General features: G+C 48.7%; 1 protein-coding gene across 1 annotated transcript; it reads left to right on the top strand.

The window, feature by feature from the left end:
* The first annotated feature begins 3,022 nt into the window (after positions 1 to 3,022).
* On the top strand, positions 3,023 to 12,555 carry NTN5 (netrin 5). Its single transcript, XM_044447698.1, has 6 exons — positions 3,023 to 3,953; positions 4,421 to 4,609; positions 5,576 to 5,725; positions 9,234 to 9,287; positions 11,649 to 11,729; positions 12,227 to 12,555. The coding sequence occupies exons 1-6, from the start codon at positions 3,023 to 3,025 to the stop codon at positions 12,553 to 12,555; spliced, it is 1,734 nt and encodes a 577-aa protein (XP_044303633.1).
* The last annotated feature ends 5,419 nt before the right edge of the window (positions 12,556 to 17,974 follow it).

Here is a 17,974-nt window from a genome sequence, read left to right as displayed (position 1 = left end):
GAGTTTAAAGCTAGTTTCTCACGCTCATTAAATTCTCATCTATTTGGCTCTTTGGGCCTGGTTTCTAGATTCAAGTGGGTTGTTGAGATGTGTGGGTATGTGTGTGTGTGAATTATTGTTCCATGAATGATCAGAGAACGAAGAACAGGTGCTTTAACAACTCAAGGAGCATATTCAGCTCCCTACCTACTTGTTACCAAGGGTGACCACCCGTGGAGGACTTGCTTTTTAAATGCAGGGGAGTTTTAGAAATCAAGGGTGTTACTCAGTTTTAAGCATCCCTGCCTCCCCCGCCCCCAGGAGGCGCTGCATCAGTTTGGGACTGGATACACATCAGAGATTGAAATGTATGATGCCTGCCCCATCTTTCAGGTAAGGGGGATGAAGTTAGCAGCAAAGTTGTGACAAGATGTGTTACATCATGGATTGCAAACGGAACACCTCCTTTTTGTAAACCCAACCCTACCCTGGTGCGCACGCCTGACCCTAATGTAAGGCTAAAGTTCCATTGAAAATAGGGCAAAATGCTGAGCTGTGCAGAAAAAGTTACTCAAGGGGGGCCTTTTCAAAATCACCCTATTTTCAATGGAAATATAGCCCTATATTAGGGTTAGGGGTGTGCACCAGGGTAGGGTTAGGGTTACTAAAACGAGGTGTCCTGGTGTGAGTTTGATGGTTGGAATGTGTTTACAATGGGCAGAAATGATGAGCTGTGCAGAGAAAGCTACTCAAGGGTGGCTTTTTCAAGGTCGCCCTATTTTCAATGGAACTTTAGCCCTGTATTAGGGTTAGGGGTGTGCACCAGGGTAGGGTTGGGGTTAGGGTAAGGGTTAGGGTTAGAACAATGAGGTATCTTCGTGTGATTTTGGTGGTTGGAATGTGTTCAGAATGGGCAGAAATTGTGAGCTGCACAGAAAAAGCTACTCAAGGAAGGCTTTTTCAAAATCGCCCTCTTTTCAGTGCAGCTTTAGCCCTATATTAGGGTTAGGGGTGTGCACCAGGGTAGGGTTAGGGTTAGAAAAATGTGGTGTCCTGGCGTGATTTTGATGGTTGGAATGTGTTTAGAATGGGCAGAAATGATGAACTGTGCAGAAAAAGCTACTCAAGGAACGCTTTTAAAAAACTGTGTAACCATAACCCTACCCTGGTACACACCCCTAACTCTAATGCAGGGGTCTCAAACTCAACTTACCTGGGGGCCTCTGGAAGTAGAGTCTGGGTGAGGCTGGGCCACATCAAGTATTCCACCACCGCGGTGGTGGTGGGCTGCTCATCCCTTGTTGCTCCCGGAGGCCAGTCTGGGTGCCGCCGGTGCTTTGAAGGCTGCAGGGCCCTTCCCCCATGCCCCACCCGTCCTGGCAATTGGCCCACGGGCCGCGAGGTTGAGACCCCTGCTCTAATGTAGGGCTAAAATTCCATTGAAAATAGGGTGATTTTGACAAAGCCTGCCTTGAGTAGTTTTTTTCTGCAGATCGTGAAAGTGGGCATGGAGCTTTTAGGAAGAACTTCATAAGCATCGAGCCCCACATCTCTATGGTATGAGCTCTCAAATCACCAAAGTGGGTTTGGTAGTGTCAAGTGCTGGCCGGCTGCATTGGCTCGGGGTCAGGAGTGGGAGACCACTTCAGAGAGCCCTCCTAGCTCTTCTTTCCTGCACTGACTTCATCTGCCGCTTCATGCTGTCTTCCCGGTTCCCTCTGAAGTTAGCTGTAGCTGCAGGAAAATGAATGTCCCCAACCACAATACGTTGTTTCCTTTTGTAATGGAAAATGTTTTGGAAGTTGGTTTTCAATGGGCAGTTTAGACCCGTTAGCTTTAGTGAGATCTGCGTCTGGAGGATACAACAACTCTTGGAACTGGTTCGTTGACACAAATCAACACAGGTGCCTGAAATTTTGGAATCTCACTGCAGGTGTGGCTATGAGAAATGTCATGACACAATGGGCACCTGTATTGCCAAATTTCCCACTATAACCAGCCCCAAGGAATCTTGCCCAAACAATGTTCTGTTATCCAAATAAAAGACAACTCCTCCTCTCGCCCCCTAAACCAAGGGGAGGGCTAGCTTACTTGTTGCTTTTTGGTCAGATTGACTGGGCGCAGACAACAGAATTGCCATGGCCACCCAGAGAGCATGATGCTAATTTAATAAATAAACTAGAGAATCCACATTCGAGGGTTGGGTGAAGGTTTTTATTGAACTGTAGGTTGTTGTTGAAACATGGGTCGTCATATTGTCCGAACCCAGCTGCGATAACAAACCATGGTAAACAAGCCACAATTTATAACCCAACAACAAATGATGAGTTCTATTCATAAGTTGTTCTTGGTTCACAAGTCATGGCTTGGGCAATATGCGAAACCAGGGTTCAGGAACAATCCATGGTTCAATGACAACCCACACTTACCCCATACCCAGCCCTTGAGTGTGGGTTACCATGTCTCAACCCAGTAGGAACTGGATCTGAAAAGGAAGTCAATAGCCAACCTGCTCAGTGCAGGGATTCCTGTGGTTGTATGAGTTCCCCTAGATGTCAGATGGGGAGCAGGAATTGTAGACCTTCGTTTTATATTCTATTTATGAGTGTAGCTATATATAAACCATATATCAAAGAAATGCTTTCTAAGAAAAAAAGAGTAAGTGCTGGTTCCCTTGGAACTTCTCACTGGTCAGATGTGGGCTGTATGTGCATAACAGCACCGTGCTTTGCGTGCTGGGGAAATGTGAAACTTCACAGAGGAAGTGCTCTCCCCAGAGAAAAGGAGCTGGATTGTACACAGCAGTTGAATAACTTCATATCATTGTGCAATAAGCACAGTGCACCTGAACAGAACCAAGAAATAAGGGGAAGCACTGGGGAAGTGACGGACCGAGTAGGCAGAAATGTGTGTGCTGAGGGAGAGGTCGTGAATCTTTCTCCGTCCTGAACTGCCAGCTCTCCTATCACACCCCCTCACTTTCCACTTTCTCTTCCAGGTGATGTAGAGTTAGCTGTGGCTTCCAGACTCCTTCCCCCGCGAGATGCTTCACTTCCCATGGGGCTTTGCAGTTTTCCTCCCGTTCCTGTCGGGCCTGGCTTCCGGCCCTCGTGACCCTTGCTACGATGCCAACCAGCGTCCACGTTACTGCCTGCCTGAGCTGTCCGAACTGGCCGCGGGGCGCCTGGTGGAAGCGTCGAGCACCTGTGGCAGCCCTCCCGGGCGATTCTGCGCCTTCCAGGATTCCAGTGACCCGGCCTCAAAATTCTGCCAGCGCTGCAGCAGAAATGCCCACTCGCCAGAGTACCTCACAGACATCGATGGGGGAGCTACTTGTTGGTGGTCCCAGCCGGCCACCAATGCCACACTCACTTTGGCTCTCGGGCGCAGAGTGGAAGTTCTCTACGTGGCTCTCCGGTTCTGCTCCCCACGGCCAGAATCCCTGGCCATTTACAAGTCCATGGACTATGGGCGCAGCTGGGTCCCCTTTCAGTTCTTCTCTACCCATTGCCACCGGCGCTATGGTTTGCCCCCGACCACCACCATCCTGAAGGCCATGGAACATGAGGCCGCCTGCGTTGAAGCCCAGACTGCCCCCAAACCTCTGACAGGGGGCCTGGTGGCCTTCTTGCCTCTAGCAGGCCGCCCCTCCGCCAGGATGTTTGAGTACAGCCCTGTCTTGCAGGACTGGGTGACCGCCACTGACCTCCGGGTGTCCTTTGACCACATGCACCCAACGCGGACCCTGGGGCTGCGCCGAAGGGAGGTGTCCTACGGGGTGGCCGAGCTGCAGGTTGGGGGCCGGTGCAAGTGCAACGGACACGCCTCGCAGTGCGCAGCCGGGGAAGATGGAGGGCCCCCCCAGTGTGAATGTCGGCACAACACGGCCGGGCCTGAATGTGACACCTGCAAAGCCTTCTACTGGGACAGGCCCTGGCAGCGGGCCACTCCCAAGGATGCGCATGAGTGTGTGGGTGAGACTGAGCACGTCCAGCGGAGATTTCGCGTGTGATCGCAGCAGGGCTGGGATTTGCTCCCTGGTGTTCTGCGTAAACAGAAGGACATTTGTACCCACGACAGAGCTCCATCCGCCTGAGCTCCCGTGTTCTTGCTTTAGCCTTAGTTGCTGGATCAAAGCCTAGTGCCATGCTTACCAGTTACCCCCCTCAAAAGTCAACACTGCTGGTTGCTGAGAACATTCTCTATTAGGCTATTTTCACTGTGGCAAACAGCCCCTGATCCAAGCCAGGATCTTGGGCAGACGTGACCCGGGCAGTCTGCAGAGCTATCTTTGGTTCAGCGCAGTGTGTGGGACTGGGGGTGATTTTTAGAAGGGGGGACTCAGGGCTGGGAATGGCAGTGGAGGTTGGGGGGCGAGAATGTTTGGGTCAGGGGCGTGGGGCACTTGCAGAGCTGAAAGTCCCCTTTCCTGCTTCCTCAGCTTGCGACTGCAATCTCCATTCCCATCGCTGCCGGTTCAGCATGGAGCTGTTTGAACTCTCGGGGCGCCGCAGTGGGGGGATCTGCCTGAACTGCCGCCACCACACAGCCGGGCGCCACTGCCAGTACTGCCAGCCTGGCTTTAGGCGGGACTTCAGCCGCCCCATAACCAGCAGCAAGGCCTGCAAAGGTGAGGTGGGCTGCCAGGGTCTCACTAGGGGCGGCACCCCAAGGGAACGCACACCATTCCCTGCTTTGCTCAGATTCCATGTGAGATTTTCCCATTTCCCCTCCTCGTAGATTCAGCACTAGTGCTGTCCAATAGGAAGTGAATCTGGAGCAGGAAAAAGACAGCCATCCAGCATACTTAAGATTGGTTTATTTGGCATCCTCCAACGCTACCTGAATTCTAGAAATTTATATTTGTGTGAGAGATCTGAGAACGTTGTGTTAGAGAGCTCCTGGTTCTCTAAAATTCTCAGAGTGTTTCATAGATGTGGGAAAGTGATGAGAGTTTCACTGATTTGTACTGGGAGTCTTCTGTAAGCAAATTTAAGGGAAGCTAAAAACATTTTGAGCCATAAGTTAATGCAAAATTCATGAAGCCCAATTCCACCCTCCAAATTTCTCATGCTAGTGAAATAGCACGTCTCCCTCTGTCAATGAGGGAAGAACTGTTAATCTGGATTCCAGGTTGGCAGAATTGCCACGGCTTCCTCCGCTCTGGAACCCTGGAAAATACTGTTGGGTGAGGATACTGAGAACATTAATTCTGTAGCTTCCATGTTAGAGTGTACTGGCCGGGAAAGGCCATGAAATGTACCCTGTCTGTGTTCTTTTCATTTTAGCATGTAGGACAAGGGTGTGACCCGCCAGATGTTTGGGCCTACAACGCCATCAACCCAGCATGAAGGATGCCAAGGCTTCTCAGCCCAAACATCTGGAGGATCACAAGCTGCCCAGCCCTTTGCAGCTGCTAAGCTAGAGGCAGGGAGTGCTTTAGCGGGCTCCGCTTCGTGGGCACAGTGCTGAGGTGCACACAAAGGGCATGTGCCCATGTTCCAGTGGGGAGATGGGGAAGGGAAGGCCAGATTGCTCTGGGGAAGCTCCCGGCGCTTGAATCCAAGGACTGTGACACAGTGTCTTTCCTCCGCAGCTTGCCAGTGCCATCCCATTGGAGCAGCCGGTGCTATTTGCAACCAAACGACAGGGCAGTGCCACTGCAAGAACGGGGTCACCGGCCTCACCTGCAACCGCTGCGCCCAGGGATTCCAGCAAAGCCGCAGCGCCCACGCCCCCTGCATCCGTGAGCTTGGCCACTTCTTTAACCCTTGTTCCACAGCAGCCTTTCCTTTGGGGCCTGCCTGCATGGCACACATCTCAGCATGGCCCCATTTATGTGCTTCAGTAATCAGAGGCACCTTAGCACTTACCTGTGTCTCAGGTAAAAGTAAGAACAGCCTAGATCCCCTTGAAAGCCTGGTGCAAGCTAAGAAGGCAATCTCCCCCCGCCTCAAGTTGCCCCAGAAAGCCAGAAGAGCAGTACTAAGAGGGTGTCAGAGTAGGACCAAGAAGCCCTGGCTGTGAATATCTGCAGAGGCGCAAACCTTGGACCGATCACTCTTTCTCAGGCAATTCTAACTCACTTCAGGATGCGATGGGGTAGAGAATGACTTATTCCTGTGTTCCCCAGAGGACAGGTAGGATATCCATGCATCAAGAGTGGGGGAAAAGCACCCAAGAGAATCCGCTGGGGGTGTATAGTCCAAAGAACAGTTGCAGTTTATTCAGACATGCAGGAAATTCAGGCAGCATGTGGGCAGCCCCAAAGGGACTACCAAGAGGGAGCCTGTACAAGATGTTTTATAACCTACCTGTTACAAACAGTTTGGAGGAAGGGTTGGGGAGCAGGTGGGGATGTAGGCAGTTTGCTAGAGGCACATAAAAAAGAAACAACAGGGGACAAACCCACGAACACAATGCAAAAGAGAAGAACCTTCAGGAAAAGGCAGACCTGAGCATGTCTAAGGCGCCCCTCCCCAAAGGAAGACCTTTCAGGACAAGGGAACTGGCATATCAAAGAGGGTGCCTCTGGAGGACAGGCAGGCATGAGCACCATGGATCCCAGTTCAGACCAGGAATCCTATGTAGCTTAAGTCTTAACCTGTTCTTACACTGTCAGAGTTTCAGCAGCCATAGTATGGCAAAGCTTTTGCTCATTTTGTCCTGACACGTGTAATTAAAAAGAAAAGTAAAATACTGGTTTCACAGGTATACTGCCTCTGAACATGGAGGCTCCTTGTGGCCACCGTTGCAAGTAACCATTTAAGGTCTTATGCATCATGCGTTTCTCTAATCCTCTTTTAAAGGCATATTTCCTTCTGTTTCTGATGTCCAAGAGCAAGTGCTGATGTTTATGTGGTCAACGCAACACCACTCCTGCTTATTGGTAGACTTGGCAGAGTCCTGAGGTTTGCAGAAATGGAAAAAAAAATATATGAAAAAGACTCCTAAGGCAGTTAGGCAAGACACATGGCATAGCATGGGTAGGAAAAGGGAATGGAGTATCCTGAAGGAGGGCATAGGCTGGCTGACTCAGCATTAACAGAGTGGCTTCATGCTGCAACATTTTATTGTAGTTGATGTCCACTACAGCCTAGGGCACTTTATTTTTTTTCTGCACTGAGTCAGGGCAGGGATGCCTGCATTAGAGATGGAATTCTAACTCGAGGGAAAGTTGGCCTGCACAGATGAGTATGATATAAAATTCTTCCCACACCATTACATGCCTCACCTGCCTCTGCCTCGTCATCAAAGTGAGTGGACTGCTAGTTCAGAGAGTTAACCCAACACATCACTTCACTTCACCTCCTGCTCCTCATGGGCCATCATTCCGTGTTGATCTCCTGGGCCAAGAGGAAAGACAAACAAACAAAACATCTGAGCTATTCCGAATTATAGCTGGAGTAATAATATCCTGATTAATGTTTATATTTCTGTGTGTAGATACAGGTGTGTAGATACAGGCCTAGATGAATCAACAGTTGGAATTAAGATTGCTGGGAGAAATATCAACAACCTCAGATATGCAGATGATACCACTCTCATGGCAGAAAGTGAAGAGGAACTAAAGAGCCTCTTGATGCGGGTGAAGGAGGAGAGCGCAAAAGTTGGCTTGAAACTCAACATTAAGAAAACTAAGATCATGGCATCCGGTCCTCTCACTTCCTGGCAAATAGATGGGGAAGAAATGGAGGTAGTGACAGATTTTATTTTCCTGGGCTCCAAGTTCACCGCAGATGGGGACTGCAGCCAAGAAATTAAAAGATGCTTGCTCCTGGGGAGGAAGCTATGGCAAATCTAGATAGCATAATAAAAAGCAGAGACATCACCCTGCCAACAAAAGTGCGTATAGTCAAGGCTATGGTTTTCCCAGTTGCAATGTATGGCTGTGAAAGCTGGACCATAAGGAAGGCTGAGCGCAAAAGGATTGAGGCCTTTGAATTGTGGTGCTGAAGGAGACTCTACGAGTCCCTTGGACCTCAAGGCGATCAAACTGGTCAGTCCTAGAGGAGATCAACCCTGACTGCTCTTTAGAAGGCCAGATCCTGAAGATGAAACTCAAATACTTTGGCCACCTAATGAGAAGGAAGGACTCCCTGGAGAAGAGCCTAATGCTGGGAACAATAGATGGCAAAAGAAGAAGGGGGCGGCAGAGGATGAGGTGGCTAGATGGTGTCATGAAGCAGTTGGCGTGAGCTTAGGTGGACTCCGGGGGATGGTGGAGGACAGGAAGGCCTGGAGGAATGTTGTCCATGGGGTCGCGATGGGTCGAACACGACTTCACAACTAACAACAACAAGAACAGGTGTGAAAGCACACACACGTGTGAAATAAAATACCATAAAAATCCTTCATTTTCCAAATTTTTTCTTTTGATCTCTGTTAATGTTAACACAAGGAACAGATGCAGCACTGAGATGCCAAGATAATGATAACTATGTACCCTTTAAAAGAACCGGGTAGACTGGACTCACCTGAAGTCATCCCTGGTATGCATTTACCTGGTATGCATTTACCTGGTATGCATTTCAAGCTAATATCAAGAAAGGTCATCTTGTTTTCTTTCTCTTTTTTAAAGTATTTAACACTTAGCCGCCAGTGTCTTGCTACCTTATTCTCTCTAGTATGCTACCGAAACAATGTTAGTTACCCTCTTTTATATGACAGATCTTCCTAAGCCAGAAGCCATTTCCCTCTGCTAGGGGAACATTCCTAATATGTTTGGGGATCCCATCCTACTAATTCTGGTAATCTGCAAGCCCCTCCCACTAAATTTTCCATCACGGTCCTAGAACGAGAGGGCATTTTGGCAAGTTTTGCCTCCCAAATCATCACTAAAGCGGGCAAACACATCATAGCTGGGAAAGGACACGTTCTCTAGCAACCCTCAACCTTTCTGCATGGAATGGCTGTTTGAGAAAATAACTTCATGGAGCACGGTGTAAGCATCCCATCTGTTGCAGGGACTGATGTGAAGGGCACAAGACAGACTTCTGCTAAATTTTTAAAAGCTGCAGTTTGGGTGTGAGGATTTGTGACAAAAATCTCTGGAGTGGGAGACAAGTCTTACGACTAATATTAACAACGTTCTTTTAGCAGAAGCACTGGTGCAAAAACAAGTACATGCAAGCCAGCTTAATATGAAACAATTTACCGAGGCTTAAGAATTTATCTCTTCTCGGTGAAGAATTTTCGTCTCTATGAACATACTTAAAAAGCAAATGGCTTACTTTGGATCTTCCGTCTTTTAGGGATCCAGGAAGCGATGACGACAACTGTGCCTCCCCCACAGGAATGGAATGCAGGTGAGAAGAAGAAAAGAAAGGGATTCAAATCTTATTTTCCCCTCTGAATAAAAGAAGGATGCTTGGTTTTAGAAAACGGTGCTAAAGCTCCAACCTTCCTGAAAGCCACACTCCCACTCCAGTATTGAATTTTGGGGCTGTGGTTACTCAGTCGCATCGGGGCATAGGTACTCTGTACTTGCTCAGAAGCATGGTATCATTACTGGGCATCTTCCAAAGCTTTGAAAACAAACCTTGGCTTTAATTAAGCCATGCAGTGCTGATGGGAGAATCGATGCGGCCTGAACTCACTGAGCTCCATCTCAGAGCTTGGCCTGCCTTGATCCTATTCCAAATATGAGCTTTTTTTGGCATTGTTCTTATCCAAAGGGCAGATTTGGGCGCACAATTTTTAAGTAAGCACCCAACTCCATTGACTAATGCATGAACATGTATATTTCCCCCCAAAATATGTATTTTAAAAGAGCATTTTTTTCTTAAGGAACCCATTTTACAAACAAGATCACAGGCTGAGGAATATGCCGGGAAAATCCATTAACAATTATTTAAGGGTGGGAATGCAATAGATACTGATCTTTAACTAAATGAAACGAATTTTTTTGTAAGTCCCTACCCACAAGAATGTAGCAAACCTCTGTAGATAATTTAATTTCTCTAGTAGAGAGAAAAACGGAACAGATAAAAGGTAATTACTGACACCCGAAGCGGTAAAAGACGAAGTAAAGAAGAAGAACCGTTGTCAAAGGAAAAGTCATCTCCCATCTTAGCTGTTCCTGGAGAAGGATATCTCGTAATTTATGTACATGCTGGGCTCTACCTGCCCCCTCCTTACCCAATGTCTATATATGGCTCTACTCCCAGATCCCAGTTCAGAATTTTGTTATTTCTTAAGCTGGCAAGCCTAAAGACAGGTAACAGCGCCTTTCGGAAGCATGCTTGAGATGGCTCTTGGTTCTCTCTCGTGTTCCACGCACCATCATCGCCACCCCAGTTGCTGCATCCGTTTGGCTCCTCCCCCTCCTTTGGCAGCCATTGTGATGCACATTGCTAACGATGGAAGCTGCAAGGTGGGAGAGCTCTCAGGGTCCACCGCACAGGACCGCTTGCTTCTAATCACGATCCATAAGGCTCGGGTTGCTTTGCCTTTTCATCTGGGGTACCTTCCAGATAGGTGGGGCTGCAAATCCCATAATTCCCATACAGCATGGGGAATTATGGGAGCTGCAGTCAAACACTTCTGCGGGATGTCAGCTTAGCAGAGGTCCATCTCTGCACATACCCATCATCCCATGAACAGAGAAACAGGAAGTGGGCTGTTGCAGCTGCTGGGGACAAAAGGATGACCATAGACATTGTTGCTCTCAGTCTGTTTGTACGTCTGGCTTTCCAAGATGTTGAAAACCTGAGTGGTACATGGATTTGCCATGTGCGCATGGGCACACGTGTGTGACCAAGGACAGAAGGACGTGCCACAATTGCTCACATAGTGACAAACTGGTTCTTGGGCAGGCTGAAAACATGGGAGAATAAGGCAGCTGTGAGGACTGTACCACTTCACAGAGCAGACAGAGGACCCCCCTCTGAATGCCTGTGTATAGAAACTAGCACAACTTGGATCAAGGTCCTGGCACTCGGGTGACAACTTTTCCCACACATGCTGCTCGTGTGCTTTAATATGGAGGCAAACCAAGAGCATGACCCAAGCCGATGCAAGCTAGTCCGTGTCACCCCCTTATTTTGTGGCATGTACAGGCCAGGCCCTTGAATTAGCCTAAAAGGTAGAGGACTTGCTTAGAGGCACGAGTGAGCAGGATCACAGGGCTATTGTGTGGGGATCCAGCCCATCCTCTGCCTGCCAGAGGGCCCGGATTCAAGCCTGGGCATCTCCTGGGACCCTGGGGGCTACTCAGGGGTGGAATCTCTTCCAGCCTGAGGGATGAATGCACTTTTGGAGAAGCTGGTGTGAGGGGGATGAAGGCAAACGGGGTGGACCGAAGGCAGAGGAGGTGGGGCCCAAAGACCAGCCTCTTGGAGCTAAAGTTGTGACTGCCAGTAGCTCAAAAGAGGCATTTCAACCTCTGTAAAAGAGCCCGGAAACCACTGAACAGTGGGGTGGTTGGGGAAAGGGAACCTGGCCCTTTGACAGACCCCAGAGGGACCCCAAGAGCCTGACAGTGCCAGGTGGCTCCTCTGACTTCTGCAATGCTTCTCACATTCCTGTGAGGTAGATAGGAAGCATCTAGCAGGGAGAGGTTAACAATCCCCTTCCTGGAGGTCTGGTTCGCAGGCCCCAGAGGACTGTTGATTTGGGAGTGTTGAGGAGGAGGAGGTCACCCCAGCATAACCCTGTACGTTCAACAGGCACGGAATGTCAGACCCACTGCAAGCCGCCACGAGGACGTGTCCACATGAACTTGAGGAACTACTGCAAGAAGGATTATGGTAATACCAACTTTCCTCCAAGGGCACAGTTTCCTGCCTCCCTGACGTACGGGTGTGAAGTCCTGCTGCTGAAAGAGTAATGGGGAAATCCTAAACTAGGAAGGGAAGTCATAGTCCTCACCCCCACCCCCCACCTCGGGGGGAAAAAACCACCCAGTCAGTTCCTGTGCCCCATGAGTAGGCCTTCAAGAAACAGTATGGCTTTAAAATGGCAAATACTGGAAATGACGCCTTTAAGGGTAAATAGGATTGTCCCCTTTCTATACATTCATCATAGCTGGAAGCACAAGCTTTCTGGGAAGTGCTGGGTGGACACACCTGGCAATGCTGTCAAACTGTTAGAAACGGGGGCAATAGCAGTCCTGCATAGTGGGAGGGAGTAACTGGCCATCGACTAGGAAGTGCTGTCATAGCTCCAGAGCTGGAGCAGTACCAGCTGGGTTCGCTTCCTGACAGCTCTTTGTCTCTTCTTCTGTCACCTCTGCGTGCAACGGCAGTTCTCCGTGCACAGCTGCTGGCCATGGAGAAGTCCGGCACATGGTGGCAATTTACCGCCTCCGTCCTCACGGTCTTCCGCCAGCGCCGTGTGCCCATTCGACGGGGTGAGCAGCCACTGTGGGTTCCCGAGCAAGATCTGGCCTGCCGATGCCTCCACCTCCAAGTTGGCAAATCTTACCTGGTTATTGGCAACGATGAAGAGTCGCCTGACCCTGCCCGGTTGATCCTTGACAAAAACAGCCTGGCGCTGCCCTGGAGAGATGCGTGGGCACACAAGCTGCGCAGCTTCCAGCAACAAAGCAAACGCGGGAAATGCCATGGCGTCTGAGCCGTGAGGGTGCAAGCGGTGGTGGGGAAGAGGGCTGAAGAACGGAGCCAGGAAGGGGCCAAAGGTGCGACCATCTTGTTAGGTTTTGAGGTAGCACCAGCTCTACAAGCTCGGACTGCTGTTGAAGAATACAAGGGAAGCGCTTTCCCATGCAAACAGCCGTCCCAAAACGAAATGGGTAACCACCTGGATTTTTAAATGTTATTTTCGAGTGCACACGACCCTTCTAACCCCTTTTATCCTCCTCAATGGCAAAAGTACTGTCATCCCCCTTACAGGAATGAATGAGTTCCGGCTGAGGTAGGTAATGAAGGCCTTGGGGGATGGGACAAGGGCTGGACTAAACAGGCTTAAATGGAACAAAAGACGCTTGTGGATCAGGAGAAACAGATACACGGAAGGAATGAGACACATGAATGGCTACCAGCCATGAGAACTAAGCCTTGTGTTGCTGCACTTCCTTCTGGGCTTCTCACGGAAATCTGGATTGCCACCCTGTGGGCAGGATGCGCTTGTGTTTTCCATCCATGTTGTCAACCAAAAGAAAGGTTATTTCCTTCAGAATTCCCCACTGCCGTCACAAGAGACCATGATGTGAAATTGTCTTTGTTAGAATCCCAAAGTTCTGGCAAACCTCCAGGTGATCATTTGGACCTGGAATGGACTTGTTGAAATATACAGAGTGACATGAAATACATTTTCAAATCACCCCCTTCTTTCTGATAAATATGTTACATGTAAAGGAGGAAAGATGGATGAACGGTTAGGGTTTGAGTAGTGTAAGCTTGACACTGGCACTGATGGATCAGAAGTGGGGGTCGCTTTGGAGGTCTCTGCTCCAATATTGGTTGCCTCAGGTGACCTCACAAAGCCCTGGGCACATGAGTCTCTTCGAGACCACAGTCACAGAAATGCCCTTGGGATGGGCAAACTGGGCTGTTCCTGGATGTTGTTGTTGTTGTTGTTTGGCCTACAACTCTCATGATCGCTCATCATTGGCTATGTTGGCTACCGCTGATGGGAGTTGTAAGCCAAAACATTTGGAGAGCCACAAGATGCCCATCCCTGCTCTAGTTAGAGGCCATTTTTATCTGATTTTGGACCAGTTAGGCTTTGAGGCCTTACCACAGAGAATTCAAATAATTGGCCTTAAATTAAGGCTAAGTGCAGTTTCACCTGAGTCACTGAAGCTGCAGCCCTTTCAAGCTTACAAGAGAGTAAGTCCTATTGAAGTTATTTATGAACAGACAGACATTCATAAGATTGCCTTGTTAGAATATATGTAAATGGCAAAATGATTTAAGCATCATAGCTTCCTTTCACACATAAAATAGCTTGCAATTTTAGGTTAACAGAGAGAAGATCCAATTTCCAGAGTTCCTTGGAGGAAGCCATGTCAGTTAAACCAGTTTAAAATAATTGTCCATTGCTGTGGTGGTATTAACAGGCTCAAAATCTTAACAGTCCCTATTGCCCTTGTTATGTCTGAAGCAAGAGTGCCCTCTGGTGGACAGCCAGGAAAGCGATTGCTGTTTTATTTGATAGTTTGGGGAGGCAAGATCTTGCAACAGCAAAACAAAAATCTATCCTTCTACAATAAGGCAAACAGACAAAATGGGTAAAAATAAATGTTATAAGTACTAAGGAAAGCAACACAGAATTATATGTGGCAGTAACAGGAGACACAGAATGTTTATGTTCTGTATATTCCATAGCAAAATGCCCTGGATAGGAAAAAAGGGCTAGGCTGTGATGGGTAGATTAAACCTTCTCCACTATTCTGCTTTCTTCCTGGTATGCAGGAAAGTGTGTGTATGTGAGAGAGAGAGGGAGCGAGGTACATCCCTACCAACAACCACTGCCTGACATGACTCAGTCCAGGAAAATCTTTAGTGCTTCACTCGGCAGGCTTCCTGTGCTGGTCCTCAGCTGGTGTCCAAGTGAGTTAAGAGCTCTTCTTGGTAACTGCTCAAACCCAGAATCCAAAATAGCGCTGGTAGCTGAGATTCCTGCACTGAGTGGGAAGAAAGCAGGGCTTATGGGGGCAAAGAGCACAGACTGGTTCTCACAGCAAAACCTGATGAATGAGTGAGTTAAAGAACAGCAGATGCAGTGCTGTCATTTTCCTTTCCAAAATCTTACGGTTCCTGGTGGTTTCCACTTTGGAGTTCATCCCAGGGAAATTCGATATCCTCATCTTTTCCTGGTACAGTTGATGGAATGCAACACTTTACTCCTAGGTGAAATTGTTTTCCAATCCACACAAGGTAGGAAGGGGGAGATGCGAGGGGGAGGGAAACGGAGAAGCGCAGCACTCTACAACACCACCTTCTAGAAGGTCACAGGACTGCAGATATTCTCCAAAGCACTTCAGCTTTAATTTTACCTTTCCTGGGGAAGAGGCTGATCTTACAGTTCAGAATTTCATCAGAAACGAGGCTGTAATTCACCATCTTGCTGCCCTTCATCATTTCAAAGGAGGCGTTTTCGGTAGCAGAGTCAAGAGCAGTGCATCTTACTCCTTGTGCAGGAACTGGCAGATACAAAGAACACAGTCTTGTAGGTCCCAGGAAGATGGGACAGCATGGATCAGATTTATTAACCAGGTTAACATGTCTTATGGCTCTAGGATGGAGTAGAGAGGAATGAAGGCTAAAGATTTTTCTTAAGCTATTCACCGTTAGAAATTCACCATAGGTCAGAAGAAGAAAAAATTTTGCAGTTCTTGTAAGTCAACCAAGTCTTGAAGCCAAGATCCTAAACTGGGATAAACACATACAAAGAAGGAAAATTGGTGTTTTTTAGGAGTGTGCAGTATCCAAGATAAATATGTCAAGGCTGCCAGGGCCAGGTGTGGTCAGGCACGTGTCCACCCGAAAGGAAGGAACAGTAGGTAAGGGGCAACATGCATTGAGGCTGAGCAGGGCAGGTATGCCAAGGACAGGCCAGGGTCCCTTGGAGTCTTGCCACCTGCATAGCAGTGGAGCTGATGCAGCCTATTTGCTCCCTGGTTCTTGTCTGTCTGTCTTCAAGCGAGCAGGAATGGTAAGAAAGGTGGAAGAGGAAGCCCAGGTGAGAAGGTGGTGTCACTGAGGGAGGGGCCTATGGAGTGTGTCTTGCCCAGGGCCCCTCAAAAACCTGGAGACTTGAACCCCAGCACACTTGCTCGGGGACGTGACTGCTTGGCACACATCTCTGTTCAACAGATGCTGCTTTTTTGCTACTTCACTGGATGCTGGTTGCACCTACTTAATGTTTGTCTGGCAAGTGACTGTTAAAAGCAAAAAGATGGCACTTTAGTCCATGCCTAGAAAAGATGGTCAAGTGTAAGGACATTTTGCTGGAGACCAAGGCCAAGATTATCACCGTGATTGTGTTCCTGATCACTATGCATGGGTGTGAAAGCTGAACCATGAGGAAAGCTGAAAGGAAGAAAATCGATGCATTTGAAACATGGTGCTGGAGGAAAACATTCTGAATATTCTGGCTCAACAGAAAGAAAAGTGGGTCCTAGGTCAAATAAATTCAGAACTTTCTCTACAAGCAAAAATGACAAAATTAAAGCTGTGATACTTTGGGCACATCATGAGCAGGCAAGACTCCCTGGAGAAGACAATCATCGCTAGGGAAATTGCATGGCAAAAGAAGAAAGGAAGACCAAATTTGAGATGGATTGACTCCGTAAAAGAAGCCACAGCCTTGAATTTACAGGAGCCGAGCAAGGGCAGGACAATCGGAGGCTCTCATTCATAGGGTTGCCATAAGTCGGGGATGATGTGATGGCACATTGCAACAACAGGCCAGCCTTCCGCAACCTGGCACCCTCTTCAGCCACCATCATCCTGAGCCATCATGATGGGGTTGTAGTACGACGAATCTGAAGGGTGTTGGGTAGGGGAAAGCTAATCTAGATAGGAGTAGAGGCTTTTGAGAAAGTGAAGCTAACAAATGCCTGTCCGTTCAGATGGTCCAGGGAGGGGAGAGCTGCGTCCTGAGTGTCTCATCAGATTTGGGGAACGTGAGCTTGAAGGCACCACTCTCTCACACCTGGAAGCTCCAAGGGGCACACAGGACGCTCACGTCACTGTGCAGGAGGAAGGGAGGGGTTATTCTGCCATGCTCTATATGAGGTGGGGCCCTTTTGGCCATGGCCGTCTGCAGCAGGTGGAAGCAGGCTGGGAAAGTTATGCAAGCACATTTTAGTCTGGATTAGACTCCCCAGAGCTGGGGAACTTGTCCAGGCAGAAGAGGGAGCGATTTTATTCACAGTTGCAAACATTTTCATGTTTCCTCATCCCTTTGCTTTTCCAGCAGCAAGCAGAACTGCTCACCCAGATTTCTGACAAACCTGCCTTTTCCCACCTTTGAGTCCTCTACTGCCTCTTCTTCCGGTACCTCTGTCTTGGCTCTGGGTAGCATAATTTGTGTGGAAGGGAAATCCAAGCAACTCACTGCTGTGATGCAAAAGAAGACTTGGTTCTTTGGGGTGTGGGGGAACCAGCATGGCTAAATCAAGGTCACATCTCTATATGGATGACTTCCTACACCCCACCATGATCCAGAAGTTTGAGCAAACCCTGGGACAGCACCACCAATCCATCCTTAACCTTTATTTTCCACCTTCCCAAATTAATGATTTTGGGTTCTTTTCATACTGCCACGTGGAAGCACAATACTAGGTGCATAATATTACCTAGATCCACAGGGATCCACAGTCACCCTTCCTTCCTTCCTTCCTTCCTTCCTTCCTTCCTTCCTTCCTTCCTTCCTTCTCCTTTATTATATTTATATATTTGCATAATTCTTCTTTCAGTCATATCCTCACAACAATCCTGTGAAGGAAGGCAGGGCTGAGAGTCTGTGACTGGCCCAAAGTCACCCCGTGAGCTCATGGCTATTATCACAGCATTGCATTTCTTGGAAGCCTCCCTGATTAATTTTCCCATCTTGGGATCACCCTGAGTATTCTGGTCTGGCGGTCGACAGCATATTCCTATGACTGAATTAGTTCTGGGGCCAGGAGTGGTCACCCATAGTGCTCCTGTGGAGGAGCCTGCACACCTTAAGATCATCCAGTCCGCTACACTCAATACCCTCTTTAACATCAAGAGCAACATCCTCGGTTTGCCCATCCCTGTCTGTCCTTCCTGTGCACTGTACACTTTATATCCAGAGATGCCTGGCTTTCTCCATTCCACCAGGTTTCTATAATGCCCGCTAAGGATGTGTGGGGAAGCTGTTTGGGGCCTCCTGGACGCTGGTCCAGCTTGCAAGTTCCTGTGAGCTGACCCAGCGTTCACTGGGTCCTCAGCAGGAACCGGGCACCAAGCCGCTCCCAGGCAATGTTCCTCACCCAGACTGCCCACAACAGCCAGTTGTGCTGGGCGCTCTGGAGCATCCACGGACTTCTTCTTGGCTC

This window comes from Varanus komodoensis, unplaced genomic scaffold, assembly GCF_004798865.1.
Source record: "Varanus komodoensis strain SLA01 unplaced genomic scaffold, ASM479886v1 scaffold53, whole genome shotgun sequence".
NCBI lineage: Eukaryota > Metazoa > Chordata > Lepidosauria > Squamata > Varanidae > Varanus > Varanus komodoensis.
The sequence above is the reverse complement of the archived record's forward strand: the minus strand, read 5'-3'. Positions and strand labels throughout refer to the sequence as shown.

Excerpts from the sequence above, each read along its gene's own strand:
- NTN5 (XM_044447698.1), top strand. The coding sequence starts at position 3,023 with ATGCTTCACTTCCCATGGGGCTTTGCAGTTTTCCTCCCGTTCCTGTCG. Across the intron at positions 4,610-5,575 it reads CAGCAGCAAGGCCTGCAAAG|CTTGCCAGTGCCATCCCATT; the intron begins GTGAGGTGGGCT and ends TTTCCTCCGCAG. Across the intron at positions 11,730-12,226 it reads CTACTGCAAGAAGGATTATG|TTCTCCGTGCACAGCTGCTG; the intron begins GTAATACCAACT and ends GTGCAACGGCAG.